The sequence below is a fragment of the Panulirus ornatus genome, chromosome 5 (assembly GCF_036320965.1).
Source record: "Panulirus ornatus isolate Po-2019 chromosome 5, ASM3632096v1, whole genome shotgun sequence".
Lineage (NCBI taxonomy): Eukaryota > Metazoa > Arthropoda > Malacostraca > Decapoda > Palinuridae > Panulirus > Panulirus ornatus.
In genome coordinates, this window is record NC_092228.1 from 29,621,172 (window position 1) to 29,639,806 (window position 18,635).

At 41.8% G+C, this 18,635-nt stretch overlaps 1 protein-coding gene across 3 annotated transcripts in view; it reads left to right on the plus strand.

Annotated features, from left to right (window-relative positions):
• Positions 1 to 18,635, plus strand: part of LOC139748651 (lipase member H-like) — a 147,065-nt gene that overhangs the window by 86,448 nt on the left and 41,982 nt on the right. For all 3 annotated transcript variants that reach the window (XM_071661909.1, XM_071661908.1, XM_071661910.1), the window contains one exon: positions 1,397 to 1,550. In XM_071661909.1, the coding sequence (XP_071518010.1) occupies positions 1,397 to 1,550 (154 nt within the window). The remainder of the gene's footprint in view (positions 1 to 1,396; positions 1,551 to 18,635) is intronic.

An 18,635-nucleotide genomic window follows, 5' to 3' on the forward strand; every position in this document is an offset into this window, starting at 1 on the left:
TTGAAGAAAAAAGGAAAAGGGAGCAGAGGAAAAAGAAGAGGAGTTTGAGATTTTAAAGATTTAGTAGTCCATTCTCAGGTTACCAACAAAGACAATAATTGTCCAACATGTGACTTGTTGTATTGTAAAGTCTAGCTATTGGTGGAGGTGTGCAGGCATCCAGTTTTCAGGAGCAGAAACCAAATTTATAAGAGACATGAAAAAAATTGCTTAGACTACAGCCAGTGGATAGAGTTTTGAGAGAAAATTGGAAAAGTTTATGAACTTTGGTTGTTCTATTCTTAACTCATTTGACTAAGTACAGATGTGAGAACATCATTTCTTCCAAGGACAAATAACTCTTTTGAGACTGGCAGGACTAAAAGAAAAGAATTCTTTTCTTAACAAGAATTCCAGTTATTTTAAAGACACGATGAATTATTAGTGTAAGCTGGGATTTCCAAGACAAATTTGTTTTTCTGGAAATTCTAGGTATATTCAGTACATTAAGTGGTGGAAAGAATGAGCTCTCAGAGGAGATGGAAAAGTTGAGAAGAGTTTTGGAAAGAGACTTGTGAAGAAATTAGCTTTTAGAGCCATTGCAGTTAACTAGGTCACATCAAACCCTGTAGGAAATCCTTTCCTAATCATGATTTACAGGAACAGGTAAGTTGAGATGAGACATTGCGTATAAGAAGTTGGAATTAACATAAAAGATGTGGAGGGTAATAGAGTTGAGTCATCTGTGAATGATTGCTTTGCTTTGTATCTTGAAGAAAGGTCATTGGGAAACTAGATGGCATGAGACGGGACAGTAGCCTAAGAAATGCCATTGCTGATGGGAAGAGAGTATTAGATATATCTAGAATTATGGAAAGAACTAATTAGAGAGCAAAACAAATCCTGTCAATAGCCTTCAAAATATCTTTGACTATGATAAGATTCCCTAGTCTCTCAGAGAGGATGATGAGACATTAGTAACAAAGGAAAGGATATTACCAATGGATCTTGCAGAAATTGTGTTGGTGACCAGAGTGATGTAGAAATGATAAAACTGAACCAGAAGTATATGGTGTGTATGGGAAGAAATCATCATTTAGATAAATAAATCTCAACAAGGATTGATGAGACAGATGAGATAAGTTTAAAAGATAGCATTGTGGAAATGATAAAAGTTTTTAATAGCTAGATGTGTGAAATTCTGCAATGTCATTGATTGTTTTGAAAAGAATATGCATGCAGGTTACAAAGGCTGAGATAGCATAGCATTTCAAGAAAAATGAGAATATTTCATTTAGATGTTCACTTTAGAAATATCTATGTTAAATTTGTTTTCATGTGAATATGAAAGCCCTTGATCTTTCAAATTGTTTTTATGTGTTATAGATCTTTTCAAACAAAGCATTTTCACCTCCAGCACTATTGGCTCATGATTCAAAGAGTGTTGTGATTCTTGTGGACTACTGGGACCTGACAACCATTTCCCGCCCATATATGATGGGCAATGTCAGACACATTGCAGGCGTCACAGCACACTTAATTGATTTGCTAGTTGAAGAAAAAGGTGTCAGGTATGTAATTCTTAATCTGCTCATCAGAATTGGAGTTATCGCCTAGTTTTGAGAGACATTTATTATTTATTTATTATACTTTACCAAATCATTTTCCCCTAACCCTCTCACTTTGCACACCACCTTGACCAAAACACCCTATATCTGCCACTCTATCATCAAACACATTCAACAAACCTTCAAAATACTCACTCCATCTCCTTCTCACATCACCACTACTTGTTATCACCTCCCCATTTGCGCCCTTCACTGAAGTTCCCATTTGCTCCCTTGTCTTACGCACTTTATTTACCTCCTTCCAGAACATCTTTTTATTCTCCCTAAAATTTAATGATACTCTCTCACCCCAACTCTCATTTGCTCTTTTTTTCACCTCTTGCACCTTTCTCTTGACCTCCTGTCTCTTTCTTTTATACATCTCCCACTCAATTTCATTTTTTCCCTGCAAAAATCGTCCAAATGCCTCTCTCTTCTCTTTCACTAATACTCTTACTTCTTCATCCCACCACTCGCTACCCTTTCTAATCAACCCACCTCCCACTCTTCTCATGCCACAAGCATCTTTTGCGCAATCCATCACTGATTCCCTAAATACATCCCATTCCTCCCCCACTCCCCTTACTTCCATTGTTCTCACCTTTTTCCATTCTGTACTCTGTCTCTCCTGGTACTTCCTCACACAGGTCTCCTTCCCAAGCTCACTTACTCTCACCACCCTCTTCACCCCAACATTCACTCTTCTTTTCTGAAAACCCATACAAATCTTCACCTTAGCCTCCACAAGATAATGATCAGACATCCCTCCAGTTGCACCTCTCAGCACATTAACATCCAAAAGTCTCTCTTTCGCACGCCTGTCAATTAACACGTAATCCAATAACGCTCTCTGGCCATCTCTCCTACTTACATAAGTATACTTATGTATATCTCGCTTTTTAAACCAGGTATTCCCAATCATCAGTCCTTTTTCAGCACATAAATCTACAAGCTCTTCACCATTTCCATTTACAACACTGAACACCCCATGTATACCAATTATTCCCTCAACTGCCACATTACTCACCTTTGCATTCAAATCACCCATCACTATAACCCGGTCTCGTGCATCAAAACCACTAACACACTCATTCAGCTGCTCCCAAAACACTTGCCTCTCTTGATCTTTCTTCTCATGCCCAGGTGCATATGCACCAATAATCACCCACCTCTCTCCATCAACTTTCAGTTTTACCCATATTAATCGAGAATTTACTTTCTTACACTCTATCACATACTCCCACAACTCCTGTTTCAGGAGTATTGCTACTCCTTCCCTTGCTCTTGTCCTCTCACTAACCCCTGACTTTACTCCCCAAACATTCCCAAACCACTCTTCCCCTTTACCCTTGAGCTTCGTAAACAGAGAAGAGGTAGTGAAAGCTTTGCGGAAGATGAAAGCCGGCAAGGCAGCAGGTTTGGATGGTATTGCAGTGGAATTTATTAAAAAAAGGGGGTGACTGTATTGTTGACTGCTTGGTAAGGTTATTTAATGTATGTATGACTCATGGTGAGGTGCCTGAGGATTGGTGGAATGCGTGCATAGTGCCATTGTACAAAGGCAAAGGGGATAAGAGTGAGTGCTCAAATTACAGAGGTATAAGTTTGTTGAGTATTCCTGGTAAATTATATGGGAGGGTATTGATTGAGAGGGTGAAGGCATGTACAGAGCATCAGATTGGGGAAGAGCAGTGTGGTTTCAGAAGTGGTAGAGGATGTGTGGATCAGGTGTTTGCTTTGAAGAATGTATGTGAGAAATACTTAGAAAAGCAAATAGATTTGTATGTAGCATTTATATATCTGGAGAAGGCATATGATAGAGTTGATAGAGATGCTCTGTGGAAGGTATTAAGAATATATGGTGTGGGAGGAAAGTTGTTAGAAGCAGTGAAAAGTTTTTATCGAGGATGTAAGGCATGTGTACGTGTAGGAAGAGAGGAAAGTGATTGGTTCTCAGTGAATGTAGGTTTGCGGCAGGGGTGTGTGATGTCTCCATGGTTGTTTAATTTGTTTATGGATGGGGTTGTTAGGGAGGTGAATGCAAGAGTTTTGGAAAGAGGGGCAAGTATGAAGTCTGTTGGGGATGAGAGAGCTTGGGAAGTGAGTCAGTTGTTGTTCGCTGATGATACAGCGCTGGTGGCTGATTCATGTGAGAAACTGCAGAAGCTGGTGACTGAGTTTGGTAAAGTGTGTGGAAGAAGAAAGTTAAGAGTAAATATGAATAAGAGCAAGGTTATTAGGTACAGTACGTCAATTGGGAGGTGAGTTTGAATGGAGAAAAACTGGAGGAAGTGAAGTGTTTTAGATATCTGGGAGTGGATCTGGCAGCGGATGGAACCATGGAAGCGGAAGTGGATCATAGGGTGGGGGAGGGGGCGAAAATTCTGGGGGCCTTGAAGAATGTGTGGAAGTCGAGAACATTATCTCGGAAAGCAAAAATGGGTATGTTTGAAGGAATAGTGGTTCCAACAATGTTGTATGGTTGCGAGGCGTGGGCTATGGATAGAGTTGTGCGCAGGAGGATGGATGTGCTGGAAATGAGATGTTTGAGGACAATGTGTGGTGTGAGGTGGTTTGATCGAGTGAGTAACGTAAGGGTAAGAGAGATGTGTGGAAATAAAAAGAGCGTGGTTGAGAGAGCAGAAGAGGGTGTTTTGAAGTGGTTTGGGCACATGGAGAGAATGAGTGAGGAAAGATTGACCAAGAGGATATATGTGTTGGAGGTGGAGGGAACGAGGAGAAGAGGGAGACCAAATTGGAGGTGGAAAGATGGAGTGAAAAAGATTTTGTGTGATTGGGGCCTGAACATGCAGGAGGGTGAAAGGAGGGCAAGGAATAGAGTGAATTGGATCGATGTGGTATACCGGGGTTGACGTGCTGTCATTGGATTGAATCAAGGCATGTGAAGCGTCTGGGGTAAACCATGGAAAGCTGTGTAGGTATGTATATTTGCGTGTGTGGACGTATGTATATACATGTGTATGGGGGGGGGTTGGGCCATTTCTTTCGTCTGTTTCCTTGGGCTACCTCACAAACGCGGGAGACAGCGACAAAGTATAAAGTATAATATTATTATACTTTGTCGCTGTCTCCTGCATTAGCGAGGTAGCGCAAGGAAACAGATGAAGGAATGGCCCAACCCACCCATATACACATGTATATACATACACGTCCACATGCACATATACATACCTATACATCTCAACGTATACATATATATACACATACACAGACATATACATACATACACATGTACATAATTCATACTGTCTGCCCTTATTCATTCCCGTCGCCACCCCGCCACACATGAAATGACAACCCCCTTCCCCCGCATGTGCTCGAGGTAGCACTAGGAAAAGACAACAAAGGCCACATTCGTTCACATTCAGTCTCTACCTGTCATATATAATGCACTGAAACTACTGCTCCCTTTCCACATCCAGACCCCACAAAACTTTCCATGGTTTACCCGAGACGCTTCACATGCCCTGGTTCAATCCATTGACAGCACGTCAACCCCGGTATACCACATTGTTCCAATTCACTCTATTCCTTGCACGCCTTTCACCCTCCTGCATGTTCAGGCCCCAATCACTAAGAATCTTTTTCACTCTATCTTTCCACCTCCAATTTGGTCTCCCACTTCTCCTCGTTCCCTCCACCTCTGACACATATATCCTCTTTGTCAATATTTCCTCACTCATTCTCTCTGTGTGACAAAACCATTTTAAAACACCCTCTTCTGCTCTCTCAACCACACTCTTTTTATTACAACACATCTCTCTTACCATATTATTACTTACCCGATCAAACCACCTCACACCACATATTGTCCTCAGTCATCTCATTTCCAGCACATCTACCCTCCTGCGCACAACTCTATCTATAGCCCACGCCTCGCAACCATATAACATTGTTGGAACCACTATGCCTTCAAACATACCCATTTTTGCTTTCCGAGATAACGTTCTCGAATTCCACACACAATATGTCTCTCAGTTTTGAGAGACACATTATATATATTTTTTATGCTTGTCTGCTATTTTCCGCATGAGAGAGATAGCACCAGAAACAGACATAGAAGGCCCGCATTTGCTCACTTCCATTCTCTAGCCATCATATGCAATTTGCTAATAGCTCCACAGAATGGCCCCACAGACCTTTCCATGGTTTTCTCAGCCACATCACATGCCCTGGTTAAGTTCCAACCCACTTTATCCTGTGCATGCCTTTTACTCTGACCCCTCAATATGTTTATCACTTAATCCTACCATCTTCACTTTGGTGTCTTCAATCCCTTCTTCTTATCTGTGGACACATACTTTTTTTTTTTTCTTTTTTGTATATCCTCTTTGTCAACCTCTCATCACACATTCTCTCCATATCCGTAGCATTCTTTTTTCAGCACACTCCTTTCAGCTCTCAACAACACTCTTCTTATTACTACACCTCTATCATACTCTTTTATCTTTTTACTTGATCAAACCACCTCACACCTCATATATGATTTTATGATTATTTTATGTATTCATTGTACTTGATGGCTGACATGTGTGTCAGTGAGGTAGTGCCAGGAAACAGTTGAAAAATGGCCCATCCACTCATATATATATACACACACACATATATATATATACACACACACACACACACACACACATATTTTTTTTTTTTTTTTTTTGCTGCTGTCTCCCGCGTTTGCGAGGTAGCGCAAGGAAACAGACAAAAGAAATGGCCCAACCCACCCCCATACACATGTATATACATACGTCCACACACGCAAATATACATACCTACACAGCTTTCCATGGTTTACCCCAGAGGCTTCACATGCCCTGATTCAACCCGCTGACAGCAAGTCAACCCCGGTATACCACATCGATCCAATTCACTCTATTCCTTGCCATCCTTTCACACTCCTGCATGTTCAGGCCCCGATCACACAAAATCTTTTTCACTCCATCTTTCCACCTCCAATTTGGTCTCCCACTTCTCCTCGTTCCTTCCACCTCCGACACAAATATCCTCTTGGTCAACCTTTCCTCACTCATTCTCTCCATGTGCCCAAACCATTTCAAAACACCCTCTTCTGCTCTCTCAACCACGCTCTTTTTATTTCCACACATCTCTCTTACCCTTACATTACTTACTCGATCAAACCACCTCACACCACACATTGTCCTCAAACATCTCATTTCCAGCACATCCACCCTTCTGCGCACAACTCTATCCATAGCCCACTCCTCGCAACCATACAACATTGTTGGAACCACTATACCTTCAAACATACCCATTTTTGCTTTCCGAGATAATGTTCTCGACTTCCACACATTCTTCAAGGCTCCCAGAATTTTCGCCCCCTCCCCCACCCTATGATCCACTTCCGCTTCCATGGTTCCATCCGCTGCCAGATCCACTCCCAGATATCTAAAACACTTTACTTCCTCCAGTTTTTCTCCATTCAAACTTACCTCCCAATTGACTTGACCCTCAACCCTACTGTACCTAATAACCTTGCTCTTATTCACATTTACTCTTAACTTTCTTCTTTCACACACTTTACCAAACTCGGTCACCAGCTTCTGCAGTTTCTCACATGAATCAGCCACCAGCGCTGTATCATCAGCGAACAACAACTGACTCACTTCCCAAGCTCTCTCATCCCCAACAGACTTCATACTTGCCCCTATTTCCAAAACTCTTGCATTCACCTCCCTAACAACCCCATCCATAAACAAATTAAACAACCATGGAGACATCACACACACCTGGCGCAAACCTACATTCACTGAGAACCAATCACTTTCCTCTCCTCACTTCCTACACGTACACATGCCTTACATCCTCGATAAAAACTTTTCACTGCTTCTAACAACTTGCCTCCCACACCATATATTCTTAATACCTTCCACAGAGCATCTCTATCAACTCTATCATATGCCTTTTCCAGATCCATAAATGCTACATACAAATCCATTTGCTTTTCTAAGTATTTCTCACATACATTCCTCAAAGCAAACACCTGATCCACACATCCTCTACCACTTCTGAAACCACACTGCTCTTCCCCAATCTGATGCTCTGTATATCCCTTCACCCTCTCATATATATATATATATATATATATATATATATATATATATATATATATATATATATATATATATAGTCTTTGGAGTAAAGTCAGGGGTTAGTGAGAGGACAAGAGCAAGGGAAGGAGTAGCACTACTTCTGAAACAGGAGTGGTGGGAGTATGTGATAGAGTGTAAGAAAGTAAACTCTAGATTGATATGGGTAAAACTGAAAGTTGATGGAGAGAGATGGGTGATTATTGGTGCATATGCACCTGGGCATGAGAAGAAAGATCATGAGAGGCAAGTGTTTTGGGAGCGGCTGAATGAGTGTGTTAGTGGTTTTGATGCACGAGACCGGGTTATAGTGATGGGTGATTTGAATGCAAAGGTGAGTAATGTGGCAGTTGAGGGAATAATTGGTATACATGGGGTGTTCAGTGTTGTAAATGGAAATGGTGAAGAGCTTGTAGATTTATGTGCTGAAAAAGGACTGGTGATTGGGAATACCTGGTTTAAAAAGCGAGATATACATAAGTATACGTATGTAAGTAGGAGAGTTGGCCAGAGAGCGTTATTGGATTACGTGTTGATTGATAGGCGCGTGAAAGAGAGACTTTTGGATGTTAATGTGCTGAGAGGTGCAACTGGAGGGATGTCTGATCATTATCTTGTGGAGGCGAAGGTGAAGATTTGTATGGGTTTTCAGAAAAGAAGGGAGAATGCTGGGGTGAAGAGAGTGGTGAGAGTAAGTGAGCTTGGGAAGGAGACTTGTGTGAGGAAGTACTAGGAGAGACTGAGTACAGAATGGAAAAAGGTGAGAACAAAGGAGGTAAGGGGAGTGGGGAGGAATGGGATGTATTTAGGGAAGCAGTGATGGCTTGCACAAAAGATGCTTGTGGCATGAGAAGCGTGGGAGGTGGGCAGACTAGAAAGGGTAGTGAGTGGTGGGATGAAGAAGTAAGATTATTGGTGAAAGAGAAGAGAGAGGCATTTGGGCAATTTTTGCAGGGAAATTATGCAAATGAGTGGGAGATGTATAAAAGAAAGAGGCAGGAGGTCAAGAGAAAGGGGCAAGAGGTGAAAAAGAGGGCAAATGAGAGATGGAGTGAGAGAGTATCATTAAATTTTAGGGAGAATAAAAAGATGTTTTGGAAGGAGGTAAATAAAGTGTGTAAGACAAGGGAACGAATGGGAACTTCAGTGAAGGGGGCTGATGGGGAGGTGATAACAAGTAGTGGTGATGTGAGAAGGAGATGGAGTGAGTATTTTGAAGGTTTGTTGAATGTGTTTGATGATAGAGTGGCAGATATAGGGTGTTTTGGTCGAGGTGGTGTGCAAAGTGAGAGGGTTAGGGAAAATGATCCGGTAAACAGAGAAGAGGTAGTAAAAGCTTTGCGGAAGATGAAAGCCAGCAAGGCAGCGGGTTTGGATGGTATTGCAGTGGAATCTATTAAAAAAGGAGGTGACTATTGTTGACTGTTTGGTAAGGTTATTTAATATATGTATGACTCATGGTGAGGTGCCTGAGGATTGGCGGAATGCTTGCATAGTGCCATTGTATAAAGGAAAAGGGGATAAAAGTGAGTGCTCAAATTACAGAGGTATAAGTTTGTCGAGTATTCCTGGTAAATTATATGGGAGGGTATTGATTGAGAGGGTGAAGGGATATACAGAGCATCAGATTGGGGAAGAGCAGTGTGGTTTCAAAAGTGGTAGAGGATGTGTGGTTCAGGTGTTTGCTTTGAAGAGTGTATGTGAGAAATACTTAGAAAAGCAAACGGATTTGTATGTAGCATTTATGGCTCTGGAGAAGGCATATGATAGAGTTGATAGAGATGCTCTGTGGAAGGTATTAAGAATATATGGTGTGGGAAGCAAGTTGTTAGAAACAGTGAAAAGTTTATATCGAGGATGTAAGGCATGTGTACGTGTTGGAAGAGAGGAAATTGATTGGTTCTCAGTGAATGTAGGTTTGCAGCAGGGGTGTGTGATGTCTCCATGGTTTTTTAATTTGTTTATGGATGGGGTTGTTAGGGAGGTGAATGCAAGAGTTTTGGAATGAGGGGCAAGTATGAAGTATGTTGTGGATGAGAGAGCTTGGGAAGTGAGTCAGTTGTTGTTCGCTGATGATACAGCGCTGGTGGCTGATTCATGTGAGAAACTGCAGAAGCTGGTGACCGAGTTTGGTAAAGTTTGTGAAAGAAGAAAGTTAAGAGTAAATGTGAATAAGAGCAAGGTTATTAGGTACAGTAGGGTTGAGGGTCAATTCAATTGGGAGGTAAGTTTGAATGGAGAAAAACTGGAGGAAGTAAAGTGTTTTAGATATCTGGGAGTGGATCTGGCAGCGGATGGAACCATGGAAGCGGAAGTGGATCATAGGGTGGGGGAGGGGGCGAAAATCCTGGGAGCCTTAAAGAATGTGTGGAAGTCGAGAACATTATCTCGGAAAGCAAAAATGAGTATGTTTGAAGGAATAGTGGTTCCAACAATGTTGTATGGTTGTGAGGCATGGACTATGGATAGAGTTGTGCGCAGGAGGGTTGATGTGCTGGAAATGAGATGTTTGAGGACAATGTGTGGTGTGAGGTGGTTTGATCGAGTAAGTAACGTAAGGGTAAGAGAGATGTGTGGAAATAAAAAGAATCTGGTTGAGAGAGCAGAAGAGGGTGTTTTGAAATGGTTTGGGCACATGGAGAGAATGAGTGAGGAAAGATTGACCAAGAGGATATATGTGTCAGAGGTGGAGGGAACGAGGAGAAGTGGGAGACCAAATTGGAGGTGGAAAGATGGAGTGAAAAAGATTTTGTGTGATCGGGGCCTGAACATGCAGGAGGGTGAAAGGAGGGCAAGGAATAGAGTGAATTGGATCGATGTGGTATACCGGGGTTGACGTGCTGTCAGTGGATTGAATCAGGGCATGTGAAGCGTCTGGGGTAAACCATGGAAAGCTGTGTAGGTATGTATATTTGCGTGTGTGGACGTATATGTATATACATGTGTATGGGGGTGGGTTGGGCTATTTCTTTCGTCTGTTTCCTTGCGCTGCCTCGCAAACGCGGGAGACAGCGACAAAGCAAAAAAAAAAATATATATATATATATTTTTCTTTCTTTCAAACTATTCGCCATTTCCCGCGTTTGGAAGGTAGCGTTAAGAACAGAGGACTGGACCTTTGAGGGAATATCCTCACCTGGCCCCATCTCTGTTCCTGCTTTTGGAAAATTAAAAAAAAGAGAGGGGAAGATTTCCAGCCCCCTGCTCCCTTCCCTTTTAGTCGCCTTCTACGACACGCAGGGAATACGTGGGAAGTATTCTTTTTCCCCTATCCCCAGGGATAATATATATATATATATATATATATATATATATATATATATATATATATATATATATATATATATATATATATATATTTTTTTTTTTTTTTTTTTTATACTTTGTCGCTGTCTCCCGCGTTTGCGAGGTAGCGCAAGGAAACAGACGAAAGAAATGGCCCAACCCCCCCCCCATACACATGTACATACACACGTCCACACACGCAAATATACATACCTACACAGCTTTCCATGGTTTACCCCGGACGCTTCACATGCCTTGCTTCAATCCACTGACAGCACGTCAACCCCGGTATACCACATGACTCCAATTCACTCTATATCTTGCCCTCCTTTCACCCTCCTGCATGTTCAGGCCCCGATCACACAAAATCTTTTTCACTCCATCTTTCCACCTCCAATTTGGTCTCCCTCTTCTCCTCGTTCCCTCCACCTCCGACACATATATCCTCTTGGTCAATCTCTCCTCACTCATTCTCTCCATGTGCCCAAACCATTTCAAAACACCCTCTTCTGCTCTCTCAACCACGCTCTTTTTATTTCCACACATCTCTCTTACCCTTACGTTACTTACTCGATCAAACCACCTCACACCACACATTGTCCTCAAACATCTCATTTCCAGCACATCCATCCTCCTGCGCACAACTCTATCCATAGCCCACGCCTCGCAACCATACAACATTGTTGGAACTACTATTCCTTCAAACATACCCATTTTTGCTTTCCGGGATAATGTTCTCGACTTCCACACATTTTTCAAGGCTCCCAAAATTTTCGCCCCCTCCCCCACCCTATGATCCACTAACGCTTCCATGGTTCCATCCGCTGACAGATCCACTCCCAGATATCTAAAACACTTCACTTCCTCCAGTTTTTCTCCATTCAAACTCACCTCCCAATTGACTTGACCCTCAACCCTACTGTACCTAATAACCTTGCTCTTATTCACATTTACTCTTAACTTTCTTCTTCCACACACTTTACCAAACTCCGTCACCAGCTTCTGCAGTTTCTCACATGAATCCGCCACCAGCGCTGTATCATCAGCGAACAACAACTGACTCACTTCCCAAGCTCTCTCATCCCCAACAAACTTCATACTTGCCCCTCTTTCCAAGACTCTTGCATTTACCTCCCTAACAACCCCATCCATAAACAAATTAAACAACCATGGAGACATCACACACCCCTGCCGCAAACCTACATTCACTGAGAACCAATCACTTTCTTCCTACACGTACACATGCCTTACATCCTCGATAAAAACTTTTCACTGCTTCTAACAACTTGCCTCCCACACCATATATTCTTAATACCTTCCACAGAGCATCTCTATCAACTCTATCATATGCCTTCTCCAGATCCATAAATGCTACATACAAATCCATTTGCTTTTCTAAGTATTTCTCACATACATTCTTCAAAGCAAACACCTGATCCACACATCCTCTATATATATATATATATATATATATATATATATATATATATATATATATATATATATATTTTTTTTTTTTTTTTCTTTTTAAACTATTCGCCATTTCCCGCAGTAGCGAGGTAGCATTAGGAACAGAGGACTGGGCCTTTTTTGGAATATCCTCACCTGGCCCCCTCTGTTCCTTCTTTTGGAAAATTTAAAAAAAAAGAGAGGGGAGGATTTCCAGCCCCCTGCTCCCTCCCCTTTTAGTTGCCTTCTACGACACGCAGGGAAAACGTGAGAAGTATTCTTAATCCCCTATCCCCAGGGATAATATATATATATATATATATATATATATATATATATATATATATATATATATATATAATATATATATGATAAAGAAATATATGTATAAAAATAAAAATATATATATATATATATATATATATATATATATATATATATATATCCTTCTCACATCACCACTACTTGTTATCACCTCCCCATTTGCGCCCTTCACTGAAGTTCCCATTTGCTCCCTTGTCTTACGCACTTTATTTACCTCCTTCCAGAACATCTTTTTATTCTCCCTAAAATTTAATGATACTCTCTCACCCCAACTCTCATTTGCCCTTTTTTTCACCTCTTGCACCTTTCTCTTGACCTCCTGTCTCTTTCTTTTATACGTCTCCCACTCAATTGCCTTTTTTCCCTGCAAAAATCGTCCAAATGCCTCTCTCTTCTCTTTCACTAATACTCTTACTTCTTCATCCCACCACTCACTACCCTTTCTAATCAACCCACCTCCCACTCTTCTCATGCCACAAGCATCTTTTGCGCAATCCATCACTGATTCCCTAAATACATCCCATTCCTCCCCCACTCCCCTTACTTCCATTGTTCTCACCTTTTTCCATTCTGTACTCAGTCTCTCCTGGTACTTCCTCACACAAGTCTCCTTCCCAAGCTCACTTACTCTCACCACTCTCTTCACCCCAACATTCACTCTTCTTTTCTGAAAACCCATACAAATCTTCACCTTAGGTTCCACAAGTTAATGATCAGACATCCCTCCAGTTGCACCTCTCAGCACATTAACATCCAAAATCTCTCTTTCGCGCGCCTGTCAATTAACACGTAATCCAATAACGCTCTCTGGCCATCTCTCCTACTTACATACGTATACTTATGTATATCTCGCTTTTTAAACCAGGTATTCCCAATCACCAGTCCTTTTTCAGCACATAAATCTACAAGCTCTTCACCATTTCCATTTACAACACTGAACGCCCCATGTATTCCCTCAACTGCCACATTACTCACCTTTGCATTCAAATCACCCATCACTATAACCCGGTGGAGATGGAGTGAGTATTTTGAAGGTTTGTTGAATGTGTTTGATGATAGAATGGCAGATATAGGGTGTTTTGGTCGAGGTGGTGTGCAAAGTGAGAGGGTTAGGGAAAATGATTTGGTAAACAGAGAAGAGGTAGTAAAAGCTTTGCGGAAGATGAAAGCCGGGAAGGCAGCAGGTTTGGATGGTATTGCAGTGGAATTTATTAAAAAAGGGGTGACTGTATTGTTGACTGGTTGGTAAGGTTATTTAATGTATGTATGACTCATGGTGAGGTGCCTGAGGATTGGCAGAATGCGTGCATAGTGCCATTGTACAAAGGCAAAGGGGATAAGAGTGAGTGCTCAAATTACAGAGGTATAAGTTTGTTGAGTATTCCTGGTAAATTATATGGGAGGGTATTGATTGAGAGGGTGAAGGCATGTACAGAGCATCAGATTGGGGAAGAGCAGTGTGGTTTCAGAAGTGGTAGAGGATGTGTGGATCAGGTGTTTGCTTTGAAGAATGTATGTGAGAAATACTTAGAAAAGCAAATGGATTTGTATGTAGCATTTATGGATCTGGAGAAGGCATATGATAGAGTTGATAGAGATGCTCTGTGGAAGGTATTAAGAATATATGGTGTGGAAGGCAAGTTGTTAGAAGCAGTGAAAAGTTTTTATCGAGGATGTAAGACCTGTGTACGTGTAGGAAGAGAGGAAAGTGATTGGTTCTCAGTGAATGTAGGTTTGCGGCAGGGGTGTGTGATGTCTCCATTGTTGTTTAATTTGTTTATGGATGGGGTTGTTAGGGAGGTGAATGCAAGAGTTTTGGAAAGAGGGGCAAGTATGAAGTCTGTTGGGGATGAGAGAGCTTGGGAAGTGAGTCAGTTGTTGTTCGCTGATGATACAGCGCTGGTGGCTGATTCATGTGAGAAACTGCAGAAGCTGGTGACTGAGTTTGGTAAAGTGTGTGAAAGAAGAAAGTTAAGAGTAAATGTGAATAAGAGCAAGGTTATTAGGTACAGTAGGGTTGAGCGTCAATTCAATTGGGAGGTGAGTTTGAATGGAGAAAAACTGGAGGAAGTGAAGTGTTTTAGATATCTGGGAGTGGATCTGGCAGCGGATGGAACCATGGAAGCGGAAGTGGATCATAGGGTGGGGGAGGGGGCGAAAATTCTGGGAGCCTTGAAGAATGTGTGGAAGTCGAGAACATTATCTCGGAAAGCAAAAATGGGTATGTTTGAAGGAATAGTGGTTCCAACAATGTTGTATGGTTGCGAGGCGTGGACTATGGATAGAGTTGTGCGCAGGAGGATGGATGTGCTGGAAATGAGATGTTTGAGGACAACGTGTGGTGTGAGGTGGTTTGATCGAGTAAGTAACGTAAGGGTAAGAGAGATGTGTGGAAATAAAAAGAGCGTGGTTGAGAGAGCAGAAGAGGGTGTTTTGAAATGGTTTGGTCACATGGAGAGAATGAGTGAGGAAAGATTGACCAAGAGGATATATGTGTCGGAGGTGGAGGGAACGAGGAGAAGAGGGAGACCAAATTGGAGGTGGAAAGATAGAGTGAAAAAGATTTTGTGTGATCGGGGCCTGAACATGCAGGAGGGTGAAAGAAGGGCAAAGAATAGAGTGAATTGGATCGATGTGGTATACCGGGGTTGACGTGCTGTCAGTGGATTGAATCAAGGCATGTGTATGGGGGTGGGTTGGGTCATTTCTTTCGTCTGTTTCCTTGCGCTACCTCGCAAACGAGGGAGACAGCGACAAAGCAAAAAAAAAAAAAAAAAAAAAATATATATATATATATATATATATATATATATATATATATATATATATATATATATATATATATGATAGAGTTGATAGAGATGCTCTGTGGAAGGTATTAAGAATATATGGTGTGGGAGGAAAGTTGTTAGAAGCAGTGAAAAGTTTTTATCGAGGATGTAAGGCATGTGTACGTGTAGGAAGAGAGGAAAGTGATTGGTTCTCAGTGAATGTAGGTTTGCGGCAGGGGTGTGTGATGTCTCCATGGTTGTTTAATTTGTTTATGGATGGGGTGGTTAGGGAGGTGAATGCAAGAGTTTTGGAAAGAGGGGCAAGTATGAAGTCTGTTGGGGATGAGAGAGCTTGGGAAGTGAGTCAGTTGTTGTTCGCTGATGATGCAGCGCTGGTGGCTGATTCATGTGAGAAACTGCAGAAGCTGGTGACTGAGTTTGGTAAAGTGTGTGAAAGAAGAAAGTTAAGAGTAAATGTGAATAAGAGCAAGGTTATTAGGTACAGTAGGGTTGAGGGTCAAGTCAATTGGGAGGTGAGTTTGAATGGAGAAAAACTGGAGGAAGTGAAGTGTTTTAGATATCTGGGAGTGGATCTGGCAGCGGATGGAACCATTGAAGCGGAAGTGGATCATAGGGTGGGGGAGGGGGTGAAAATTCTAGGAGCCTTGAAGAATGTTTGGAAGTTGAGAACATTATCTCGGAAAGCAAAAATGGGTATGTTTGAAGGAATAGTGGTTCCAACAATGTTGTATGGTTGCGAGGCGTGGGCTATGGATAGAGTTGTGCGCAGGAGGATAGATGTGCTGGAAATGAGATGTTTGAGGACAATGTGTGGTGTGAGGTGGTTTGATCGAGTAAGTAACGTAATGGTAAGAGAGATGTGTGGAAATAAAAAGAGCGTGGTTGAGAGAGCAGAAGAGGGTGTTTTGAAATGGTTCGGGCACATGGAGAGAATGAGTGAGGAAAGATTGACCAAGAGAATATATGTGTCGGAGGTGGAGGGAACGAGGAGAAGAAGGAGACCAAATTGGAGGTGGAAAGATGGAGTGAAAAAGATTTTGTGTGATCGGGGCCTGAACATGCAGGAGGGTGAAAGGAGGGCAAGGAATAGAGTGAATTGGAGCGATGTGGTATACCGGGGTTGACGTGCTGTCAGTGGATTGAATCAAGGCATGTGAAGCGTCTGGGGTAAACCATGGAAAGCTGTGTAGGTATGTGTATTTGCGTGTGTGGACGTATGTATATACATGTGTATGGGGGTGGGTTGGGCCATTTCTTTCATCTGTTTCCTTGCGCTACCTCGCAAACGCGGGAGACAGCGACAAAGCAAAAAAAGAAAAAAAATATATTTTTATATATATATATATATATATATATATATATATATATATATATATTTTTTTTTTTTTTTTTTCTTTTTTTTCTCCAATTTCACTATTTTCCTTCACATTTTCAATTGTGTCTGAAGGTTCTACTTCAAGAGTGATTGTTTTTCCAGTAAGGGTCTTCACATCTTGGTTACATCCACACACATTTAGGCACCCCACTCTGAGCCTTCGAGGAAGATGCTTTACTTGTGGTGCTGACTTCCGGCCACTTGGTTCAGTGCAGTGTGGCGCAGACGGAGGCCAGATGAACCAAACGCTGTATTGCCGTAGTCGTTCTCTCTCGTCGCTACCTGGCTGGCTTGCCACTGGTTGCTCGAGTCTTTTCCGTAGGAACGCGCCCTGGTCACAGAAAACAGGGTAGAGTTGACTGGGGTGGACGATGGGGAGGTGAAATTGGAGAAAAAATGTAGCTTAGACATTGAAGCTTATTGATACAGTGGTTAAATTGATGAGAACTGCTATTGACGTTTGTGTAAATAAATTATACATTTCCTTTTTTCCATAGCCAGAGGTTGAACCATTATGTGACATTCATTTTTTTCATTCATTTCAAGCTAGAAGTTTCAGTTTTCTAAATTGTTTCTTACATTTTTCATATGTATATATATGTATGTGTGTGTGTGTGTGTATATGTGCATATGTATGTGTATGTGTGTGTATGTGTATATGTATATATATATATGTATATTATCCCTGGGGATAGGGGTGAAAGAATACTTCCCACGCATTCCTCGCGTGTCGTAGAAAGCGACTAGAGGGGACGGGAGCGGGGGGCCAGAAATCCTCCCCTCCTTGTATTAACTTTCTAAAATGGGAAACAGAAGAAGGAGTCACGCAGGGAGTGCTCATCCTCCTCGAAGGCTCAGAGTGGGGTGCCTAAATGTGTGTGGATGTAACCAAGATGTGAAAAAAGGAGAGATAGGTAGTATGTTTTAGGAAAGGAACCTGGATGTTTTGGCTCTGAGTGAAACGAAGCTCAAGGGTAAAGGGGAAGAGTGGTTTGGGAATGTCTGGGGAGTAAAGTCAGGGGTTAGTGAGAGGACAAGAGCAAGGGAAGGAGTAGCAATACTCCTGAAACAGGAGTTGTGGGAGTATGTGATAGAGTGTAAGAAAGTAAATTCTCGATTAATATGGGTAAAACTGAAAGTTGATGGAGAGAGGTGGGTGATTATTGGTGCATATGCACCTGGGCATGAGAAGAAAGATCAAGAGAGGCAAGTGTTTTGGGAGCAGCTGAATGAGTGTGTTAGTGGTTTTGATGCACGAGACCGGGTTATAGTGATGGGTGATTTGAATGCAAAGGTGAGTAATGTGGCAGTTGAGGGAATAATTGGTATACATGGGGTGTTCAGTGTTGTAAATGGAAATGGTGAAGAGCTTGTAGATTTATGTGCTGAAAAAGGACTGATGATTGAGAATACCTGGTTTAAAAAGCGAGATATACATAAGTATACTTATGTAAGTAGGAGAGATGGCCAGAGAGCGTTATTGGATTACGTGTTAATTGACAGGCGTGCGAAAGAGAGACTTTTGGATGTTAATGTGCTGAGAGGTGCAACTGGAGGGATGTCTGATCATTATCTTGTGGAGGCTAAGGTGAAGATTTGTATGGGTTTTCAGAAAAGAAGAGTGAAAATTGGGGTGAAGAGGGTGGTGAGAGTAAGTGAGCTTGAGAAGGAGACCTGTGTGAGGAAGTACCAGGAG